Source organism: Panthera leo, chromosome B3 (assembly GCF_018350215.1).
Source record: "Panthera leo isolate Ple1 chromosome B3, P.leo_Ple1_pat1.1, whole genome shotgun sequence".
In the NCBI taxonomy this organism is placed as follows: Eukaryota; Metazoa; Chordata; class Mammalia; order Carnivora; family Felidae; genus Panthera; species Panthera leo.
Window position 1 is genome coordinate 63,176,024 of NC_056684.1, and position 21,469 is coordinate 63,197,492.

The 21,469-nt window shown below is 48.0% G+C and overlaps 2 protein-coding genes across 5 annotated transcripts in view; one reads left to right on the forward strand and one right to left on the reverse strand.

Moving 5' to 3' along the window:
• The window catches only part of FSIP1 (fibrous sheath interacting protein 1), a 208,818-nt gene extending 196,479 nt beyond the window's left edge, over positions 1 to 12,339 (forward strand). The window contains exons 12-14 of one of the 4 annotated variants that reach the window (XR_006203649.1): positions 955 to 1,040; positions 11,838 to 11,952; positions 12,170 to 12,337. Coding sequence is in view for 1 of the 4 variants with exons in the window: in XM_042942445.1 (XP_042798379.1) it covers positions 955 to 1,040; positions 11,838 to 11,855 (104 nt within the window). In the remaining 3 variants the exon portion in view is untranslated. Of the gene's footprint in view, positions 1 to 954; positions 1,041 to 11,837 lie in introns of those variants that run through there. The other 3 variants (XM_042942445.1, XR_006203650.1, XM_042942449.1) reach the window with 3 other exon arrangements.
• Positions 13 to 15,755, reverse strand: THBS1 (thrombospondin 1). Its single transcript, XM_042942444.1, has 22 exons — positions 15,593 to 15,755; positions 14,904 to 14,999; positions 14,088 to 14,647; positions 13,087 to 13,162; positions 12,587 to 12,786; positions 12,352 to 12,474; positions 11,346 to 11,439; positions 9,734 to 9,907; positions 9,261 to 9,437; positions 8,790 to 8,963; positions 8,407 to 8,534; positions 8,143 to 8,295; positions 7,555 to 7,773; positions 6,992 to 7,099; positions 6,315 to 6,474; positions 6,083 to 6,201; positions 4,594 to 4,828; positions 4,185 to 4,412; positions 3,743 to 4,014; positions 3,210 to 3,307; positions 2,966 to 3,105; positions 13 to 2,129 (listed from the first exon to the last, which is right to left on the reverse strand). Exons 2-22 carry the CDS (start codon positions 14,968 to 14,970, stop codon positions 2,122 to 2,124), a joined length of 3,513 nt encoding a protein of 1,170 aa, XP_042798378.1. The 5' UTR covers positions 14,971 to 14,999; positions 15,593 to 15,755; the 3' UTR covers positions 13 to 2,121.
• Positions 15,756 to 21,469: the final 5,714 nt, after the last annotated feature.

Genomic DNA, 21,469 nt, shown 5'->3' on the forward strand with positions numbered 1-21,469 from the left:
TAAGTATAAATATAAATTTCCATATGATTTATTGTCGTTCCTTGTACGTAACAGTAATATACAAACTTACACTGCTTTTAGAATGTAAAATGGATAAAAATGTGTACAAAAAAAGCACATTCCTAGAAAAAGGTATTGGTAAATAGTAAAAACTGGGGGGTAACAAGCGAAAAACAAATCAAAAACAAAACAAGAACCCCAACAATTCTTCAATTCAGTGTGCAAACATTTTATAAAAATAGAAATACTAACTCTACAGGCAGTATTTCCTGATAAATTATTTAAATAGCGTATCTACACAATCTGAGATCTATTCCAAAGGCAATGAGAAAATAATTTATAAAAATAAAGCAATGGTATATAAGATAGAAAAAACATAACTTTCAGAAAATGTATTTAACATTTCAATGCTATTTCCTTATTGGGAATACTTTTCTGCAAAGAGTTTTTATACTATGTACAACATTGACTTTTTTTTTTTTAAGGTACTACAGTAGCTTTAAGTTTGTAAGACACTTAAACTCTTTCTGCTTGATCCAAAAATTCTTTACTCAGTCACACAACAAATGAGGTAATATTTGTATATAAGTTTCACCTTTTTTTTTTTTTCTTTCCTCTTTTGGAAAAATGAAAAAGTGTAGATGCTTTTCTTCTCCCTGGAAATAGGCACAAGGGATAGGGTACAACAGTATTAAAGGACTCTTGGCTTTCTTTTTCAAAGTTACAAACACTAGCAAATGGGCCACTGATTCCACTTGAAAAGACAAAAAAATCCCAAATCATTCACTCTGAGCACAAAGCAAAGAGCAGCCTGCTCTGCTGATTTTCCTTGTGCCGTTCTTGTGAGAGATTTGCTGATAAATCTCCACTACCTGCTGTCAAACACTTTCCACGTGAAACCTAGATTCCAGGTAGAACAGAGTTAATAAATAATCTGTATTTACAATCTTACAGTCATGAAGACTCCTAACGAAGATGATCCAGATAGTCCTTACGCTTCTTCCTGTTCCATGAATAGTCTTTCAGACAGATCCTCCAGAGTAAGTAAAAAATAAATATTTTATATTGTAAAGTGTTTGTAAAACAAAAAAACCCAAAAAAACAAAAAACAAAAAAAACAAAAAAAAACCCAAAAAACAAAAACAAAAAAACCAAAAACTACAGTCTAAGATAGTTGGAAAAGTCCATGACACTCAAGAAAAAAAGAGAAAAGGAATGTTTTAGTTGAGAATTTTGTGCCTTTCTAACCATAAAAATACAAGCCCGGCTGCCCGTCTCTTTGGAGGCAGCCCGGTGCTGAGATGGTAGGTTTTGTTATTTTCCTGCTACATCTGCACCAGCTACATCTGGAATAAAACCGACAATTTCATGGTAACCAGGCAGTGGCAGCCAGCACAGCCTTACAATGGTTTAATTCTCATTCCCTACTTTGGCCACTGCAGGTGATGTCTAAGGGATGGGGTTCTGGGAGGGAGTCCCAAAGCCAGTCTTTCCCTCCCCTCCCTGCTTCTATTTAAGTGCCTATGTACGCGGTTAATCAGCTAACACTGGTCAGCATCATGAAATCCAGCAAGTCTTTCAATCCCCTGAAAATGATTTAGTACCGAACGAACATGTAACAGCTCCACGTTTTTTTCATACAATCATCTCTTGGGGCCACGCCCTCCCCTTAGGGCTTTGGCCCCTGCTCCTCCTCTTTCTAAGGGTCAAGCATGGTGGTTTGCCAATTCTAGTGAGTCCTCCCTTCTCCCACACGCCTGAAAACGCTTTGGAGTCCACTGCTCAGAGATGGCCTCATGCTAGCACCCTACCCTGACAAAGACAGAGTGGGGCAGCCACCTGCCCACTGACGTGGGGGATGCTTTTGCTTTTTGGAAAGCAAACCAACGTAATTATTTCTGTTCTTGGAAGATTGTCTTTGCATTCAGAGGCTGTATGCTGAGTCTGATTTGGAAAACGGCATTTTCTTGAGATAAGTCCCATATCCTAGGAGTCCACAATGATACGCAAGCAGAGAAAAGGCAGGGAGGAGTGATCCTAGGGGTTTTCTTAAGCCCGTGGTTCCAGAAGGTGCAACACCAGCATTGGTTAGGATCAGTCTTTTGATCAACAGTTGGATGATTAGGAATCTGTTCAATAAACAAACACATAAATAGATAAGCCAATTCATTCATGAAGGCACTAGTGTTAACAGTTAACAAATGAACCTTAGCGTAGCTCTACTTTTATACTGACAAAAGCTTAAGACTGTCCACTTATTAAATGTTAATGAGCTTGACAGAGCAGGACCTTCCAGAGTGTATGTACACTATGCTTTCTAAAGCCTTCAGTGTTTAGGGAGTGTTCCACGTTCAGACTCAAAGATTACGTCATAATTTAAATCTTGAGTAAAATCCGTCTTTTTACTGACTGATCCTGGTAGGCATCAGGTCTTGGCCCAGTAAACATTAGACATTGTGTGGTAGGCCCAGCGCTGGACTTGAGGCTCAAGTAAGCACAGAGAGAAAAAGACTAAAAATAAACTGAAGTTCTAATGAGAATTAATTGAGCCCATCAGTCTGACAGTAGTATACCCTTTCTACCCTTAGACACAAGGAAAGGCTGGGCAGGCCCTCTTATGCTTCAATGTTGGGAATAAAACTAAGTAGTGTGTAAGGCACAGAAACAGGTCAAACTTGAAAGTAGTATTCATGGGGTCCAAACTGTACACAAGTTTGTCCAGTTTATCTTTCTACTGGGAATGAGAGCACAGAGACTGCTACGCAAACTGAGGTTCTGAACAAGGAGTCCAGATTTCATAAGCCACAGCCTATAGGCCTTGTTTTTATCGTGGTCTTCAACAGCAAAATAGAAATAACCCGGTCTCTAAAACCGTCTTTTAAACAGATGCTCCCATAATGGGCACTCTCAATACTAGTCTTAATTAGAGATGTCAAATGTGGGTTCACTGTATCGTTGCTCCTACCTCTGCATTCGTATTTCAGGTCGGAGAAGAACACCATTTCTTGAGAGAAGACAAACAACCCCAGTCTACCTCCAGCATAGGTTTTGTCGTAGATGGGTCCTGAGTCAGCCATGATTTTCTTCCCTTCGTACATCACCACTCTGCAGGGAAGAGAAAATCTCGTTAGTGACACTCCTAATTTTTGGCCGCCTCCTCCTTCCCCATCAGTGTGTGACTAAGTGAAATGTAATCAGCACCATCTTACCTAATGAAACCCGTCTTTGGTCGGTGGCTGAGACGCCATCTGTAGGCAGTGAAATCTTTCCAGCCTATGTGACGAGGGTCATGCCACAGCGTGCGCACCTGAAGGAAAAGGAAAAGGTTGAAACATGGCTGAATCAAGATTTCTATTTCATTCTATAGGAAGGAGTACTTGAAGGGTACCAAATGGGCCTAAATTAGAGGTCTGCAATGTTGGATTTTTTCCAAGACCTTTCATTTGATGTGTGGCCTTGAATCAAGGAATCATGATGTGTTTCCTTGAAACACAGGAAGCAGAAAGAGGAAGGAAAGTTTTGTTTGAAGAGGCTGAAACGGTCTTTGGATTTGAAAGGAACTCTTGGTTACAGGGAGCTCCCCTCTCAGAGGCCGCCATTTGGTTTTTACAAAGCAAAACTTAATATGCTGGGGTTGCTGGGGCAGAGAACTTGATATCTAAGACTGCCTGGGGCTAGTCTTGGCCAAAGCACAGGGTCCCTAGTGCTTGTCCAGCACCTTCCTCGGGAGCCTTGTTCTCACCTGGCCGGGGGTGTTTCCCGTGTGCCAAAGGGCGTTCCGTAGGTGCTCGCCGGGCCCTGTTGTGGAGTTCACCACTTTCACAGAAAGGCCTGAGTATCCCTGAGCCCTAGTGGGGTTGGTGTCCCAGTAGGACTGGGTGACTTGCTTCCACATCACCACATAAAAGCGGCTGCTAGACTGGTAGCCAAACACGAATCCAGCATAGTCATCATCCCTCTCAGTGTTGATGAAGAAGGTGCCACTGAAGTCCACTGCATTAAACTCATCATAACCTAGAAAATGAAAATGAGGCCAGATGTGGGTTAACAGCTGCAGCCCTTCAGAAGCTCCTGGGTTACATTCCCAGACATCCATAATACTTCAGGGAGACACATAAGTGCCAGGTTTTACAATTGCTTCTTTCCCGTGTATGCACTTGTCTTTTGTTTGGAGAACTCCTTACCTACAGCAAGTCCTGGATCACAGTTGACAGTCTGGACGAGTTCTTTACCCTGATGGCGCACCACCCAGTTAGGGTCATTTTGGGACGTCCCTTTGGGATCTAGAGGAATCATCTGGAATCGGCGGAAATCGGTCTCACTGATATCAATGTTTTCGGGACAGATGTCATCGATGTCTGGCACATTGTCATGGTCAAAATCATCTTTGCAAGCATCACCTCGACCGTCACCTAAGGTCAAAAAAGGCAAGAATTCAGTGGAATTTTGAAATCTTGCTGGTGTCAGAAATTCACTCTCTTGTCTAAGTTGGCATATAGTGTTTTCATCCTCACAATTTTCCATTTGGTTTTGCTTTTATGGTCTCTGAGAGAGCCATGGTGTCAGTCTCTTAAAGTGGCTCCCCTAACTCACCATCAGAATCCTTCTGGTCAGGATTGGGCACGAGTCTGCAGTTGTCCCTATCATCAGGAATGCCATCGTTGTCATCATCATGGTCACAGGCGTCTCCCTTGCCGTCCTTGTCATGGTCAGCCTGGTTGGCATTGGGCACATAGGGACAATTGTCCAGGTTGTTCTGGTGGCCATCTTCATCAATATCCTGATTGTTGTCACAGGTGTCTCCGATGCGGTCTGAGTCAGAGTCGAGCTGAAAGAGACAGAAGCCAATGGTAAACTGAGGTATAAGTCATGACTGTTAAAGATGACTTACAGAAGATTCTCCCATGTTTAATATGGCCAGTGGGGTTTCAGGTCTGTAAGTTTCTGCCAGAAGAGAGCCAACCCTTCCAGGAGATTAAATGATATTAAAGAAATAAAATTTATGGTAAGACCCAAACTCCACAAACAGTGGACCCTCCGTGCCATTTGCTCTGCAACGTTATCCCAAAGATCCAGAACTTTATTGTTCTGGCCCCAAAGCTATTTATCCTATTGCTTTTTGTTTTCCAGGACCTCATAAGAATAAGCACTATGAAGAAAAAGCTCAATCTATCATTTCTATGATCTTATACAATTTTCTTTTTTAAAAAGCTGGATTCTGGGGTGCATGGGTGGCTCAGTTCACTGAGTGCCTGGCTCTTTATTTTGGCTCAGGTCATGATCTCATGGTTCATTGGGACAGGGCCCCACGTTGGACTCTACACTGACAGCACAAAGCCTGCTTGGGATTCTCTCTCCCACACTCTGTCCCTCTCCTGAGGGCTCGTGCCCGCCCTCTCTCTCTCTCTCTCAAAATAAACTTAAAAAAAAAATTCTGGTTTCTAAGTTTCTACAACAAAGCATTTGAGAAAAGAAATGCCTTAACTTACATTGCTAGAAAATTATGGCCAATTACACATGAAAAGAAATATTTTCAGACATGGAATCTGTTCTGGCTCATGTATATTTGTAGCACTCTCTCACATAGGTAGAGAACAGAACGATCTGTTTGTCAGTCTTCAAAATTATCTGGCATTGCAAACAGGAATTTGAGCTTTTGCAAGTATTTTTAGTTGGAGGTTTTTTAACAGCCAGATTCTATCCTTAGCCATGAAAATGGTCATTAATTTTTTAAGAATCTTGTCTTCCATCTCAGTCTTTGAAACGATTAACATTACCAGAGTAGTCAGGTTTTTGCTTTGTGTAATTTATGTTGACGCTGGTAGAACACACAAAGTAAGTCACATGGACCTTACAGAAGACCAGAGTGAAGTTACAAGATGGTCACACAGAAAATCTCTGGGACTCTGCAAGGAGCTCTCATCAGGCAAACTGTGTGTATGAAAATACCACAACTGGGCTAGGAGACCTCAAAGAGCCATGGGCACAAAACAGTTTGAACTCTTTAAGTGCTGTTTTCTTAGAAGCCTAACAGGAGCTATTCCAGTATTCTCCTGGGAGGCTGTGCAAGGGGTCCACCTACCTGATCTGGATTGTGTTCCAGGGGGCAGTTGTCACACTGATCGCCGACCCCATCCATATCCGTGTCCCTCTGGTCCACGTTGTAGACGTACTGGCAGTTGTCTCGTTCATTGAGGATACCTGCAGGGAACAGGTGACCAGTAAGGGCTGGAATCTCTAGCCTCTGACGTTTTGTTAAGCCACGCCCCCATATCCGGGGCTGCAGAGAAGTAAGATGGCCCCTGGCACCTTACCATCCCCGTCGATGTCAGCGGCGCAGGCATCTCCTTCCCCGTTGTTGTCTGTGTCAGCCTGATCTGGGTTGTGGTTGTAGGGGCAGTTGTCACAGCGGTCTCCCACGTCATCCCGGTCATAGTCATACTGGGCTGGGTTATAGTGGAATGGACAGTTGTCCTGGAAAAAAAAAGGGAGTATTTTACAATACTGTCCATGCAGCCAGCTCCAGCTTCAAACCATATGTGTTATATACAACTGCAAAAATCTAACATTTTCTACTTCATGATCACTGTAGAAGTTAAAAACCGGAGCATAATGAATGAAAAACAGGTTCTCGTTTGTTGTGCGTCAGTGAAATGGAAATATAAGGACACCATCCCCGTTCTTTGTAGGCTGAAATAAATTGTCCTGCAACTCAGGTAAGAATGTGAAACATACCTGGGGAGCAGAGGATCCTTGTTTATATGTTGTCATTTCTTGTTCAAATTAGTGGGGGTGGGGATGGAAGGTGGAGATGAAAAACCAAAACCCTCATGTAAATATTCTCTTGGCAGCATCTAGGCATTACAACTACCAGCGAATGACTATTAGCTTCTATATACACGTTTGGTTGGTTTTTCCTAGTACATGTACTGTAGTTCCATTGAATCCTACTAAGTAGAAAAAGAAAAGGACGACTGGAAAGCATCCTTACCCTGTCATCTGGGATTTTATCATTGTCATCGTCGTCATCACAGGCGTCGCCAATTCCATCCTTGTCATAGTCTTCCTGCCCGGAGTTGGGAAGGTTGGGGCAATTATCCTGGAAAGAGAGGACCCACATGACAGCTGCAGACCGTGTGCCCGGCTCTCGGCTCACACGTGGGGCAGGGCCCCCAGACACAGCACACCGAGAGCGAGTCGAATGCTGCGCTCCCTGATGGGGTGTATTTTTTTAACAGGAAGACAAGAAATTAAGCATTTTCCTGGGGGCATAGATCATTTGTAGAAATGCTGTGCGCTTTATGCGTGCTGGGAACGCAAGTCCCGCTCCACTGGCGTCTGGGAGAAACATGACCAACTCTGGAGCACACCAGCCAAAAGGGTCTGCCCTGTGCACGTACTTGGCACCAAGTGACTTCATGTTAAGGATTTGTGCCGTTCTGCCTTTGTGTAATTTCATCTGTTGGTTTCATTTGCAAACTTCAGGCATTTAAAATTGCGTGGCCTCTTCTATGGATCAGGGGAATGTGGATTCTTTCAGGAGGCAGGCTGTACCTTTTTGCAGTGGTAGGTGGCATTGGCCACGCACACCAGGTCCTCGTTGGGCCAGCCGTCCAGGTCCGTGTCCTCACCGCAGATGATGCCATTGCCTGCGTAGCCGGGCTTGCACTCACAGCGGTACATGGGGTCACTGTAATGGCCCAGGTAGCTGCACTTGGCGTTCTTGTTGCAGTCGTGTGTCCCATCTGTGCAGGGGTTGCGGGGCTTGCATACCTGGGGGCGACAACATCCTGATGTGCATATGCAGAGCCTTCGAGAGTCCCCAGATCCCTCTCCTCAGTGAGGAGGAGTGTGGGGTACTCTGTCCCTCCCTCTTCCCTGGCCCCTGCGGGTGTCCTAGCCATCAGCTCACAACTTGTTCCAGAGCAGCATTTTCAAACACGACGGACGATTTTTCCCCTGCTGGCTTTACAATGGGGTTGTCCTGTCCTGTTTCTAAAACGTCGACTGGACACTGAGCCTTTTCCCTATTTCTTGGTGGAGGCTGTGAAATGCCATGCCCGCCTTTCTTGGCGGTTTCAGTGAAGGACCCCCCCCCCCCCCCCAACCACACACACACACTGGTCGTGTGGTCTCCTCTACCTGTTTGTTGGCGGTGGCATATTCCACACCCCGGCCGAAGGGCTGCGGGCCAGTGAAGCGCGGGGGGCAGGGCAGACAGTTGTAGCCCGGGTCCGTGTTCTCACACCTGTGCTCCCCGTTGTGGTTGAAGCAGGCGTCAGGTACTTCCTTGCACTATGGGAGAAAATGACAGTTTGCCTACTGTTCAGGGAACGCCGCCCGAGGGGAAGACTGCGAATTCAGCCGTTTTTCTTAGATCTAGGCACTCGGCCATCGCTTCCTCACCTCATCGATGTCTTTGCACTGGATGCCATTTCCACTGTAGCCGGGGGGACAAGCACCACATTTCCAGCTGCCATCAGGGTAACTGGTACACTTGACCCCAGCAAAGCAAGGATTGGACAGGCATCCGTCTGGGATGAGAGAGACAGGCAGATGGTGGGTATAAGCGGCTGTTACTGCCACGCTCCTCACAAAACAATACGGTGTGAAACATTGTGGGGAACATGTTAACTGTTCACTTGTTGAGGGGACTCCGAAACGCCAGGTGGACAGTGTAGTCAAAACACTCAGGGCCATTCACAGCGGGAGCATCCCCCGAATGCTGACCATGGGTTTCAGTTACACAAAAAACCCAGGGTGGTTTTATCCGGGGCCACATGACTCACCAATTGGACAGTCCTGCTTGTTGCAGATCTGGTTTTCTGTCGCATCACCAACGCAGTCCTTGCCTCCAAACTGGGGTGTGGGGTTGTTGCAGAGCCGGCTACGTGTCTGCACCCCTCCTCCGCAGGTGACAGAACAGATGTCCCACAGTGACCAGGGACCCCAGCCTCCATTGACTGCAAGAAAGTGAACCACATGCCAAAGTGAAGGTCCATTTTCTGACACCTCACCTCTCCTAGAAGACTCTCCTCACTTTGTCCGAGAAACCTCTCTTACTCGGACACAGGAGGACCACATTTGTGAAGAGGGCCAGTTTGAAATGGTTTTCTGTTTTTTTCTTACAAGAAGCTGCTGAGCATGCAGGACTTGGCTTCTACTTGTTCCCGAGGAAGTAACCTTTCCCCCCTCCATGGCCCGGCAAACAGGAGGCCGTGGGTGCCCAGTCCGCAGGGGTGCGGCACGTTCTCACTCACTGGGGCACGCGTCTCTCCTGCAGGCCTTGGTCTCCCGAGCTTCGCCTTCACACGGCTTCCCGTTCATCTGGGGGCTAGGGGAATTGCAGAGTCGGATCCTTGTGATCACACCGTCACCGCATGTCACAGAACAAGACGACCACGGGGACCAGTGGCTCCAGCCGCCATCCTGTTTAACTAAAATGCAAAGCTGATGGTTACAGGGTGCTTACCAGGGGTCAAGCTCTATGCTAACCATTTGAAATGCATTACCTAGGTGAAATCCTTAAAATAACCCTATCGAGAGCTATTATCCCCAATGTGCAGTTGAGGAAAGAGCCGCAGGGAGGGGAAGCTGTGTTCAGGGGTGCACAGGTGGGCAGAGTTGGGGTTCAGATTCAGACCATCTAGAAACTGTCCCCTTAAACTCTATGCTCTGGAAGCTGACAAGGACAAGTCAGCTCTCCACACTCCTAAGGGGCCACGATGCTCACATCTCTTGTCACACTCCTGAATGTGGCAGGTCCGCGTCTGGACGGAGGAGCCCTCGCAGCGGTTGTTGAGGCTGTCGCAGGAGCGACCGCGCTGCTGGATTCCGTTGCCACAGGTCACAGAGCAGGAGGTCCACTCAGACCACGGGGACCAGCCATCATCCGCAGAGTCGCTGGCTGCAGAGGAAGCGGGGTCATTTAGTGTACGATCACCAAGATATGCTGTTGTTTAGACTGTGCTCCTCAGGACCTCCTTCCTTTGCCAGAGGGTGAAAGGCAAGGGGTTTCTTAGGCCAACAGCCAAAAGGTTTACCCCCTGTCATTGCGTTACAGCACCGGGGTCAATGAAGGCTCAGCCTGGGTCAGCACCACGAAGCCTTCTCCCAGTAGCATATGTTCACCTATTCATGGGGTCTCCTTTCTCAGCATTTCCAGTGGCTTTCCCTTTCCTGACTGAAGAGAGCTTGGTAGGCATTTCTAGTCCCAGGCTTCCAAGACCAGGAGATCTGCAGGCAGCTTATACGAGTCACTTTGGACATCGGGGGAGCCACAGACCATGTGTCTGGCAGGTGAGCTGGAAGCAGCATCGCTACTCTTGGCTCTGGCTCCAACTCGGTCATGAGGTTAATCAGTGCGCTGCTCCTCTTACCCTAGCATGTGGGGCCTGCTCTGTGCAGATTTTCACAAGACAAGGGGTGTGTTTACTAGCTGCCCAGGCACCAGGACTAGGATCGCATGTAGCTGTATCAGACACAGGACCGAGAATTTGTTTCTCTTGCCATCAGCTGGAAGTCTTCCTAGCAATCCTGGACTGAAGTCCAGGACTCCACTAGTCTCCAGCTGGCTTTGTTCCCTTGAGCCCACACCTGAAGTGTATGCTGAGCAGAAGCAGTTACCCAAGCCATCATCCCAGTGTCAGTATCGTTAACACAGCCTCGATGAGACTGCTTGTCCTGAGCTGTGGCCAGTGTGGAGTGTGTAGGTATAGGGGTGTGTGTGTGTGTGTATGTGTGTGTGTGTACAGTGAGTGCTACTTTCCTGCTTTATTTCTTAGTTGTGATGAGGTCATTTTTATGACCTGTACATACTACATTCAATATTGACTCAGCAAAGTGATTAACTTATACTGCCCACAAAAACCAGAGGATAGGGTGTCTGCCGTGGAACAGTATGGTGTCTGGGAGAAGCTCCCAGGGCCCCGAACCTGCTGTCATTCGTAGGCCTCTCTCCTATTCCTGCAGGTAAGACAGATGCAACTTTCAGACCCAATTAAGTCCAAAGCTTGCACTACAGACTGTCTATTTCTCTGCTGAGATTTTTCTTAACTCTAGGCCATCGTGTTGAATTCTAAAAGGAGGCCAATTTAGAGCTAGTGCTGCTACAAATTCATCTCTCCTTTCTTCAGAGCATCAAGTCAAAATTAATAAGCTATACCAAGATCATTATCGCCTATATGGCAGCCAAGCCATCAGTTAACCAGATGCTGCAGCAAGAAACTGAATTAAAACACACAATGGAAATGGGGGTGGGGCTCTAGTGTCCTGTTCAGCGGTCCAGGGTTTATGGAGAACTGAGCTAGTCACTAAGGAATGGTTATGAGGTTTTAAGAACTTACGCCAACACCGTGGGCAGCATTCTCCATCGGGAACTGTGGCATTGGAGCAGGGCATGATGGGGCAGGACACTTTTTTGCAGATGGTAACAGAGTTCTGGAAGGCAAGAGGGAGAAATGGGTTACTAAGTGTGTGGCAGGCAGAAGTTTATATACTGTAACATTTCAAGATGAAACACGGTCCTGGGTATCAATGCTCTACTGGAAGGACTTTAGTACATCTGTCTGTCCTATTTGTAGCCACCATACTGTGGAGACCATTCTAGTGCTAGCTACTTGTCACTCCATGCCCTAGAGAGGTCTTTCTTGATGGCTACATAGTGGCAGAAGTGACAGCACAAAGAATTCATCCGAAGGGAACCACTGAACATCAGGAGTCAAGTCTTTCCATCTGTGTCTGAAAATGAACTCAAAACTCAGCCAGGGCTTTTAAATTTTAAAATGTTCTCTTTATAGAGAAGAGATCAATGAGCATTTTTCCCACTTCACATACAGATCTGGGTTTGTATTTAAGCTTGGCTTTGCTCGGTGAGTCAGGCAAACCCTCCAAGCGGCTTCCAGTGGCACTCGGGACAGCTAGTGACAGACATCGCCAACAGTGCTATCGGAGGTAAGTAGACAGTTACGTCCTAACGGTGTCGGGCTAAGTGATTTGAACAACCAGTACTGTACTATGGGAATCTCGGGGTCATTGCTGAATACAGGTCAGGGGCTGGGAAAATAAAAGGAATGTTCCAACCAGGTCTTATTTACCTAACATTCAACACTTAGCCTTTGAACTAAACCAGGCAAATTAGATCAGATGTCTTAGCAGACTTGTCTTTCAGATACTTGGCCTGGGGTATAATTAAGACTTTGAAAAACATTCTGAGAGTTTCAAGATTTTATAGAGGTCACAACTGCGTCTGGAGAACAATCCACTTTGGTATCAGGCCATCTGGGTATTTCCCTAGAGACTGGCCCCAAACACATGCCATCAATTCGTACTTCAGTCTGTAACGATCCCCACCTGACAGCGACACTCCGTGCAGCTATCAACAGTCCATTCCTCGTTATTCCTGTACTGAACTCCGTTGTGGTAGCAGAGGGGAGGCCTCCTCAGCTCATTGGCCAACTCCTTGTTCTCTTCAGTCTAGAAGGGAGAGAAAGGCCATTAGTGCCCAACTTCATTTTCAGTCACTTGGGGTCACCTGCGATACACCTTCAGCTGCTCATGCTAAAGGGCTGGGGGGAGGGGCACTGACCACTTTGCGGATGCTGTCCTGGAGCGTGGTCACGATGGTGCGCAGGCCCCTCAACTCCAGGACCATGCTGGACAGCTCATCGCAGGAAATGCCACAGATGGCTTGCAGATCCTTTGTCTTGTGGCCAATGTAGTTAGTCCGGATGGCAGGGCTGGAGCCGTTTACCACATTGTTGTCGAGGGTGAGAAGGACGTTGGTAGCTGCCAAGGAAGAAAGCAATACAATGAGGAAAGTAATGGAAGGTCTTCACACGGCTGCTCTCACCAGCCAGCCCCTGGAGTTCCTACTTGTAAAGACAGGACACCTGGGGTGAAGGACACAGGTGGAGGGGAGGCACATGTATAAAAGGGACCTTCAAGAGTGATCTAAAAGAGTATCTTTTAACCAGGTCACCTGGGGTAATTTAAGCATGACCACCATTACTTAAGTTTCTCAGCTTGGTTTGGGTGGCGCTTCCCCAATTTCCTCATATGCCCCCCCCAAAACAGAATGGTACTCACAGCTCGAACAGCCTTTGTTCCTGAGGATGGCTTCTGGTGTGGTTCCGAAGACGAACCTCACATTCTGCAGCACCCCCTGGGGGCAGAGAACACACATTACTTGTCGAGTAGTGTTGAGTGGGGGCGGGGGAAATGGGTGGGAGAGAGGGTTTATGCCAGAAAAAGCACACAAAGGAGGTTCTAACAGTTTGAAAGAGCGCGCTTTAAAGATCACCATGTCAAAATAACACGCCAACATAAACTGCCAAACAACTTCACCATCTTAATTGGGTCTTCTGCCAAGTCTTCAGTATTTTACAAGGAAATCAGTTTTCAGCCCACTTGGATACACAGGAAATGGAATCGGACACCAAGGACAGAGGATATAATGACACTCTCCAGTGTCAAAGAGTTAGATGTGGGAGTTTCAAAGCCCGGGTTGCAAAGATCGAGACGTTTAAGCAAGGAAGAAGCCGTGGCAGCAAATAAGCACTATTTTAACCTTTTTGAGAGCGGCTCCTGGGACTGGCTACATTCCCATGAGGAATCAAATGGCAAAGTGGTAAATACCATGCTCACACTACCCATTACGAGCTACATTACGGTTGGTAGAATGCATGTAAAGTAAGCCCTTTCCTTCCGAATAGCATATGAAGGATCTAAGGCTTGAACAGGCAGTTCTAGGAAAACCACTGCTTGCTTCTGTCAGTGGTTTACGAAGTGTGGTCCCCAGAACACCAACATTAGCTTCACTTTGAACTTGTTAGAAATGCAAATGATCAGGCCCCATCGCGGACACACCGAATCTGAATCTCTGCGAATAGGGTGCAGGGTGCCACAGTATGTGTTTTAACAAGCACTCCAGGTGTTTCTGATGCGCCCTGAAGTTTGGGAGCCACTGCCTTGGTCCCCAGGCAGTATTTGCTATACTGGAAACCCTGCCTCTCCTGCTATAGCGCTCCTGACAAGTCAGCTGCCTAGCAGTTGAACCCAAGGACCAGGAACTGGAGAAGAGGCCTCACCTGGAAATTGTCATTGACACCTCCTTTTGCGATGCGGAGTCTGGCAACGTTGGCCAGGTCCCTGGTGAAGATGCTTTGGATGGGGACATCCAGCTCGGCGTTCTCCATCTTCTCACAGTCGATGTACAGCTGGGCCCTGTCCTCCTGCACAAACAGGGTGATGCTCTTCCATTGGCCGGTCGCCAGGAGCGCTTCTTCCACCGACACCACATGCTGCATCCCCTGCACGGTTAGGCTCAGGTCCAGGGTGCCCGCCTTGCCGTTGGAGACCACACTGAAAACCTGGCCAGAGTGGTCTTTCCGTTCTATGGCCAGCAGTGTGCCCCGGGTCTTCTTCATCTGCCTCAGGGAGGCCAAGAGAAGGAAGCCTTTCTCTGCCCGCACAGCATCCACCAGGTCTTGGAACTTGTCATCAGGCACAGGGGGGATCAGGTTGGCATCCTCGATGCGGAAAGCTGGGCTGGAAGAGTCAGGACCCTTCACCAGCCGGCGCCCAGAGCCCTTCCGGGCAGCGCCCGTGAGTTCAAAGATGTCGAACACACTGTTGTCTCCCCCGGATTCTGTTCAACAGAGGACATACAATGAGCCTTCTAGGCTGTGGCCAGGGATGGGGACAAAGGGACAGGGCGAACACTCTGGGCAACCAGTGAAAGCACTAAATAAACGCCATGGTCAGAGGAAAACTGCGTTCTGATGTTCAATCAGGGCTCTGGGGAGAAACAGCTAGCAGTGGAGAGCATGACAGGGAGGCACACGTGGGGTAACAAGCACCTTCTCATCTTCCCTCCCCTCTCAAAAGGTATCATACAGACTCACCTGGAATACGGTTGGAGCCACATACATGCAACAGGAAGAGGACACTGAGTCCCCAGGCCAGCCCCATAGTGGAGCTGTTTGTGCCCAGCAGGGAGCCTGTAACAGGAAATACAGATCCTCAGAGGCAGCCAGGCAGGGAGGGTGGGCAAAAACTGGGGGCTGGGCTTGGGGCCAGGGCCCTGGGGGATCCCCCTTTGGCCCCACATTTGCTGGAATGAGGGACAACAGTATTTACTTTGGACAGGATATCAGAAAGAAAAAGAATCAAGGGGAGGAGACAACGGTTTTAAAGTTGGGGGGTGGCACTGGGGCAAAGACCAACAACTTGGGGACTTTCCCTTGGCAAGTCGAGGGTAAACAGTAGGACAAGGAGCCGCAGTTTCGGGGGTGCAGGGAGGCACAGGGAACTAGAGATCTAGACGAGTGACAAAAAAGGTGTAGGGAGCAATGGAAGAATCAAAGAAAATCTTGTGGAAGGGGCGTCCTGACGAGTTGGTTTGTGAACCCCAAGCGGGAAAGAATAGTTCTGGAGCCCTTCCACGAGAAAAGTCTCCCATCAGCTGGGAGAGACAGCGGGGAAAGGCGAAGAGGTATGAGATCCAGGGTCCACGAGGGGCTGGAGCCTCGGAACTCGAGGTGTCTGGCCAGGGCAGCACCCGGTCCTCGGCGGCCACCTGGGGACTCCTTACCTGTGTGCACACGGGTGCAGCGACCCGGAGCGGCGGCTAGGGAGCAACGACAGGCGGCGAGTCCCGGAGAGGCGCGGGGCGAGCGGGGCGCCCGAGGAGGCGGCGGCCGCCGGAGTCGGAGGCAGCGCCGGAAGGGCTCGCGGGAGCCGGGACTCTGCGGCCGGCTCGAAGGCAGGAGCTGGCGAGGCGGCGGAGCGGCGCGCTTTTAAAGGCGCGCTCACATTCCTGGGGATTCCTCTGGCCAATGGGAGGCTGCGGGGCAGGAAGCGGGAGGGGGGCCAGTCTGGGTTCCTCTCTCCGCCCCCCGCTGCCTGGCGCATAACTTTCCAGCTAGAGAGTGAAGGGAGGGGGGAGGCGGGGGTCGGGGCCGAGGAGCTGTGGAACTTCTCAGAAAAATAGGTGCCCGCCCACGCAGCCTTGGCGCACTCGCGCTCGGCACTTTGGATTCTGGAGTCCGGTGTGAGCGCCCCGAGCGGCGACCGGGCTTTGGCCGCTCCCGGGCCCATAGTGGGGGTGGGGGTGGGGGGGCGTCGTCGGGCGGGATTTCAGGCAAACGCGTCTCCTTGAATACCTGGGCGACGTTTGACACTTGTGCACTGAGACCCTTTGCAAAGCCAGATGAGTCCGACGGGGTAAATGCGGCCAAGAGAGAACCAGTCGTTAAAGAAGTTCCCTCTGGGGTTATTTGGGGGCCCTCTTCCATCCACCGGGGGGGGGGGGTATGCGACCACGCGCTCAGCCTCGCCCGCCCTTCGCCCGCCCCCCTACGGGCGCTGGGTGCGGGGCGCGTCGGCCAGCAGGGCGGTGAGCGGAGCTCGCGTTCCCGCTGCCCGTCGGGGCACATTTTCTGCAGCTGCCTGGCGCGCAGAAGGTCGCTTCTCGCCCCGGCTACGGCGTTCCCACGGCTGGCCGCTTGGGGGCGGCATGCGTATTCTGATGAAGGGCACCGCGAGGACGGCTTCTTTCTAGTCAGGAATGTTAAGGAAACTTACTCCTGTCCTCTTCCCCCAAGCCAAAACTGAAATTGTGTCTTGAAAAACAGTTTTTATGCCCACTCGTGCTTCTTAACGTGACTCCCGGTTGGAGGATTTGCGGAACCATCTGGCTCTGGGGTCTTAAACTATTTACAGAACAGACCCAGAAAGTAATACGTTACCCTCTGCCTATCATTTTATTTCCCCTTTTCCTCCCTCAACGTTCTTTTCATTTTTCAGCTCCCGAAACCGAGGTGTGGGTTACATTTCTGCGGGTGCACCAATTGCCATGAGCGCGGCTGCTTAATGCTTCTGTCATTGGAAGTCTGGTCTCCAAACCACCGTCTCAAGCCAGCATGACTCCAGCTGCCTGGAATTCCATTCATCTCTTAGGGCCGGGATGTCAGCAGCCACACTTCCCCTGCTGTGGCCCTGCACTGTCAGGCTGGCCCTGAGACACAGGACGCAGGTAGTAGCCTCACCAAATAAGGAGCTGTGCCACAGGCTGGGGAAAGCCCTTTGGTTCACGTTCCTTCTCAGTCCTCACACCTGGCAGGACTGCTAACTGCTGGAAACGCCCACGACTTTGCCTTCATCACAAGGGCCCTGTCGCTTTTCTTGTGTGGGAGTGTTGTGTGACAACGTGCACGTGTGTGCAGATTGCGGCATCCGTGTTTTCTAGTTACTCAGTATACATCAAGTGCTTCTGGAAGATGACAAGTATGTTCCTAAGACACGTCTGTTGGTTGCTCAAATAATAACTAAACCTGACAATCAGATAGATTTCACATGTTGACAGAAATAAAAGTTTCTATCGGATGATTCCTCAAATCAGATTCCTATTGTGGAAGTCATAGGTAATGACTCATCCAAATAGATCTGAAGATTCCAGAGGCAGCAGCCATATATGTCCCTTTCCTTCCCTAGCTAGCTAGCATCCTGTTTGCTCCTGGAGAGGCATTTTTTTTTCTTTACAATTGCCAATAATTCTTCATAATATCAGCTACTTAGGAACAGTGTTTGGAGGGATGGCATGCTGATGCCCCCCGCCCCCCATTCCTTTCGCCCACTTGCTATTTTTATACAGATCAGCTGGGGGCTTCAGGTCTCCAAGAAACCCACAGAAGCAGGATACATCTTTTCTTTTATAAAACAATCATCTCCCCTGGGCTTAGCCACAAGGATAGAGTAAAAGCTCCCTGGAATGCCCCCTCAGGGCTAGCTGCTTCCGTGACTAAGGGACCTTAGGAATCCCTCTGGATTTTTCTTGGAACTTGGCTTCTTTCAACAAAACAAGAAGAAGAATTTCATCCTCCAACATGTTTTACGGCTACGAAGGTGACCTGTATGGTGGCAGGGAAGAGCTGTCTTGTCAAAGAAAGCTGACAGAGGTGTAGGGGTTATTTATCTCAAACACAGAGGCCTTCCTCAGGTCACAAAGGTCCTTCTGTTGGAAGGGACCCATCACGGTGGAAGGGGTGTTTGGGCAGCTGTTAGAAACTCACACACACTCCGGCTGCTCTGTGTGTGCTGCACATATTCCCCAGAAACCTAAATAACCTCTGGGAAGCTTTGAGAGAAGCAGGAATGAAAAAAAGAGTAAGAAAGCCTACACCTTTAATTGGGGGGATATTGTCCCTCTTGTGTGTGTATATCCACATTTACAAATGCTGGGATTTCAGGCCAATAATCTGACATGGACCTGAGTGATGGGGGTTCCAGGGAGACGGTCCAGTTCTCTCTTTGCCAAGTTGCCATCCTTGAGGATTATGTATTTAAAATTAAATTGTAAGGCATATGGCATTTTGCTGTAGGATTTCCTTTTTCCAAGTTCCCCTAATTGGATGTGGGATTGACCTAAAAACACTGCCAGTAAATAGGAGGAAAGGACTGTCAGTAATACCTAGTTTAAAAATGACATGCGATTAAGGAGAGCAAGATAATTGAGAAAAAATTTTGCTTATCTAGCAAAGAACAGCAAGGTGGGCTGTGATTTTGTGCAGGGATTCAAAAAAATACTTTGCAGGTGTTTAGCCGTGGAAAATTTCTTCGAAGTGAGCAGCACCCAAAAGTCGTGGAATTCTAGAATAGACCAAAATCATAGCATCTCTAAAATGAAGACATCACAGATTCATCGCCTCTGAATATTTTCCCTAGCTCATAGCTCAAAGTTGTTTCAGTTCAGCTGCCTTGATGGTCAGGGCCAGAGGGAAGTTTCCAACGGATTTTTCTTATTCTTCAGTCAAACAGCCATCCCCCTCCTTCATGAGATGTTCTCCAGTGGCTTTATGTTGCACTGTTTCTTCTTTCTGTGAAACTTTGAAACATGCATTATGTCTGCCATGTAACTCATCTGCTTATGTTCTTTAGTGTTCAGTTTTTCCGAATAACTTTTATTTTCTTATGTATAAGGACTCTATTGTAAGTACCCACAGGCTTGGGCTTGGGCAGGGCTGTAATAGTTGAATTGCCAAATCCCTTTGTGCGCACGTGAATTTATGGCACAAAAGGACTAGACTACCCACCGCCTCCCTAACCACTTGTGCCATTTCATGTAGATATGCCGTAGCTCTTGGGGTGCATGAGGGAACTCCCATACATTGCAGCCCTCCCCACAGGACTGAGGCTGTACTCTCTGGGAACTGATCTCAGTAAGAAGGGGTAGAACTATTGGCTTCAGGATAACTGCCTTCACTTGATCTTAGCCAAAAGGCCGAGAAGCAATAAGGATAACTGCCTTCTCCACAACCATCGTCCCCTTCCCAGACAGTGATTGATTTTGGAATTTGCATGCTATCCAATTCTGGTGAAAGAAAAGTTTGCTGAAGGCTTCTGGGAAAAGTGCTTTCTTATTTTTGAGAAAGAGCTCTGTGAAATCAGGCTTTCTCTGGTTCCATTTGGATATGAACAAGAATGCGATAAGCGCTGTTGGCCACTAGGGGAGCCAAACTTAGCAAGAGACCAACGCTGGAGAAGAAAGAGCAGAGACATAAAAAGAATGTAGTATGTTAGAATACATTTTTGAGAATACATTTTCAATACATTTTGGTAGCTTTCAGGCTACCAGTCCTGAAGGCTGTCATATCTCCAGATTTCTCTGGATATGTGCTGCTTATTTAAGCCACTTTGTTCCTGTTACTAAGAGCCACAAACGTCCCAACGCGTGCAGCTCTTTTCCATCTGTCTGAATTGCCTTTTCACTCATACTTTGCTTGCACCTCTTCTGGCTTCTTTAGGATAAGAGAAATGAGAATAGGTCATAGGATAAAATATTTTAAGGACTCTGCACAGACATTATTCAAATGCTTTCTGGAGAAGTTGTGCCATTCTCTCTTTTCCTGTGCCTTTGCCAGCAGCCCACTAATTGCAGATACCCGGCACTGCTGAGATACACCCAAAGGAAAGGCTGTTGGGGAGTAGCTCACCCCGAGGGAAAGAGTTAGCAAATGGACCTGCTAGGAAATCGAGGACATGGGGTGAGAAGATGGAAAAACGAGGTGGTGAGATCTCTGCCTCTGGGCCCAGAGATGGAAGTGGGGAGGGTTAGCAAGAAAGGGATGTGAGGGGACTCTTCTTAGCAGAAATAATGACAGGCCTCCAATGCCATCTTTGACAAAAGACCCGTCGGTCCTCTGGGTGGGGGTGCAGGGCTAACTTGGGTGGATGGTGAAAAGCCTTGTGTTTCGCAGCAGCCTCTTCAGCTCCCCTTTCACACTCTTCTCTCTGTCCAACTTTTATTTTCCGCTTTCTTGAAGTAAAACTGACAAGTAAAGTGATGAGATATTGGCAACACACGTGCAGCTTGCTGATTTGATATATGCGCATATTGCAAAAGGGTTCCCTCCATCGAGTTAATGAACACATCCATCACGCCCCATGGTTACCTTTCTGGTGCGTGTGAGAATACTTACGTTCTATTCTCCTAGCAAATGCCAATTATATAATATCGTAGCATCAACTGTTGTCACCATGTCATGCATCAGATCCTCAGACCTTATACTCTGCGCAACTTTTATGCTTTATCATCTCAATGTCCTTCCGGAGCATTCGTGAGTATGGGCTGGTTTGGGTTTCAGTGTGGGAACTTTTTCTTTTCTGTGTTTGCCACCTCACAAGAAGGGTGCACTTCCAAAGGCAGCCTTACAGATAAGGGGAAGGGAAATCACCGGTCAATGTAAGTGTAATGCATCCGAAGAACACCTCCTCCCTCCCAGTCTCTTCTTTCTTTCCCAGCGCTTGAAATTCCTCCAAAAATAAAATCCTGGAAATTTTTAAGTCAGAAAAAAGAGCCATCTAGTCCAGCCACTCAGTTAATAGATGACGAAGTTGGTTCAGAGAGGTGAAGTGACTTGACAAAGGTCACAGAGCCTGTCGGTGGTGGAAATCCAGAAAACAGCTCTGGGGCCCTGACCTCCAGCTCAGTCTTTCCCTTGATAGCACTCTGCTGTTTGAGATTCATTTCATATGGTTTCAAAGATGTTTCAGTATTAAAATCAGCAGAAGAGCTTTCCAATTTGCCTTTTACGAACAGGGTATGAGAGGTGGGAGACCAGGAGGTGAAGGGAAGAGGGAGGAGGGAAGGGCAGAGCAGAAGATGCTGAACACAGCTTGTTGACCAAAGCTGCCTCTGTTTTTCTTTCTGTTCTCCTCAGAGTCCCTGACTCTTGTGGTTTCCTGACTCTCTCCCTTGACTTTTCTGTAATACTTACTTCTGCTTCTGGGAGAGGTGCTACATTTTGGCTTGATGCTGGGATTGCCAAGTGCTTTAGAAATGCACCATCACTTCAGATTTACCCAGCCTGGGACACGATGGAGAATCACTTTGTTGTTTTTTTTTTTTAATTTTTTTTTAACGTTTACTTATTTTTGAGACAGAGAGAGAGACAGAGCATGAACAGGGGAG

Coding starts and splice junctions, on each gene's coding strand:
- THBS1 (XM_042942444.1), bottom strand. CDS start 14,970: ATGGGGCTGGCCTGGGGACTCAGTGTCCTCTTCCTGTTGCATGTATGT. Junction 8,296..8,406: donor AGTGCAAAGACATCGATGAG/GTGAGGAAGCGA, acceptor TTTCTCCCATAG/TGCAAGGAAGTACCTGACGC. Junction 7,774..8,142: donor ATGCCACCGCCAACAAACAG/GTAGAGGAGACC, acceptor TGTCGCCCCCAG/GTATGCAAGCCCCGCAACCC.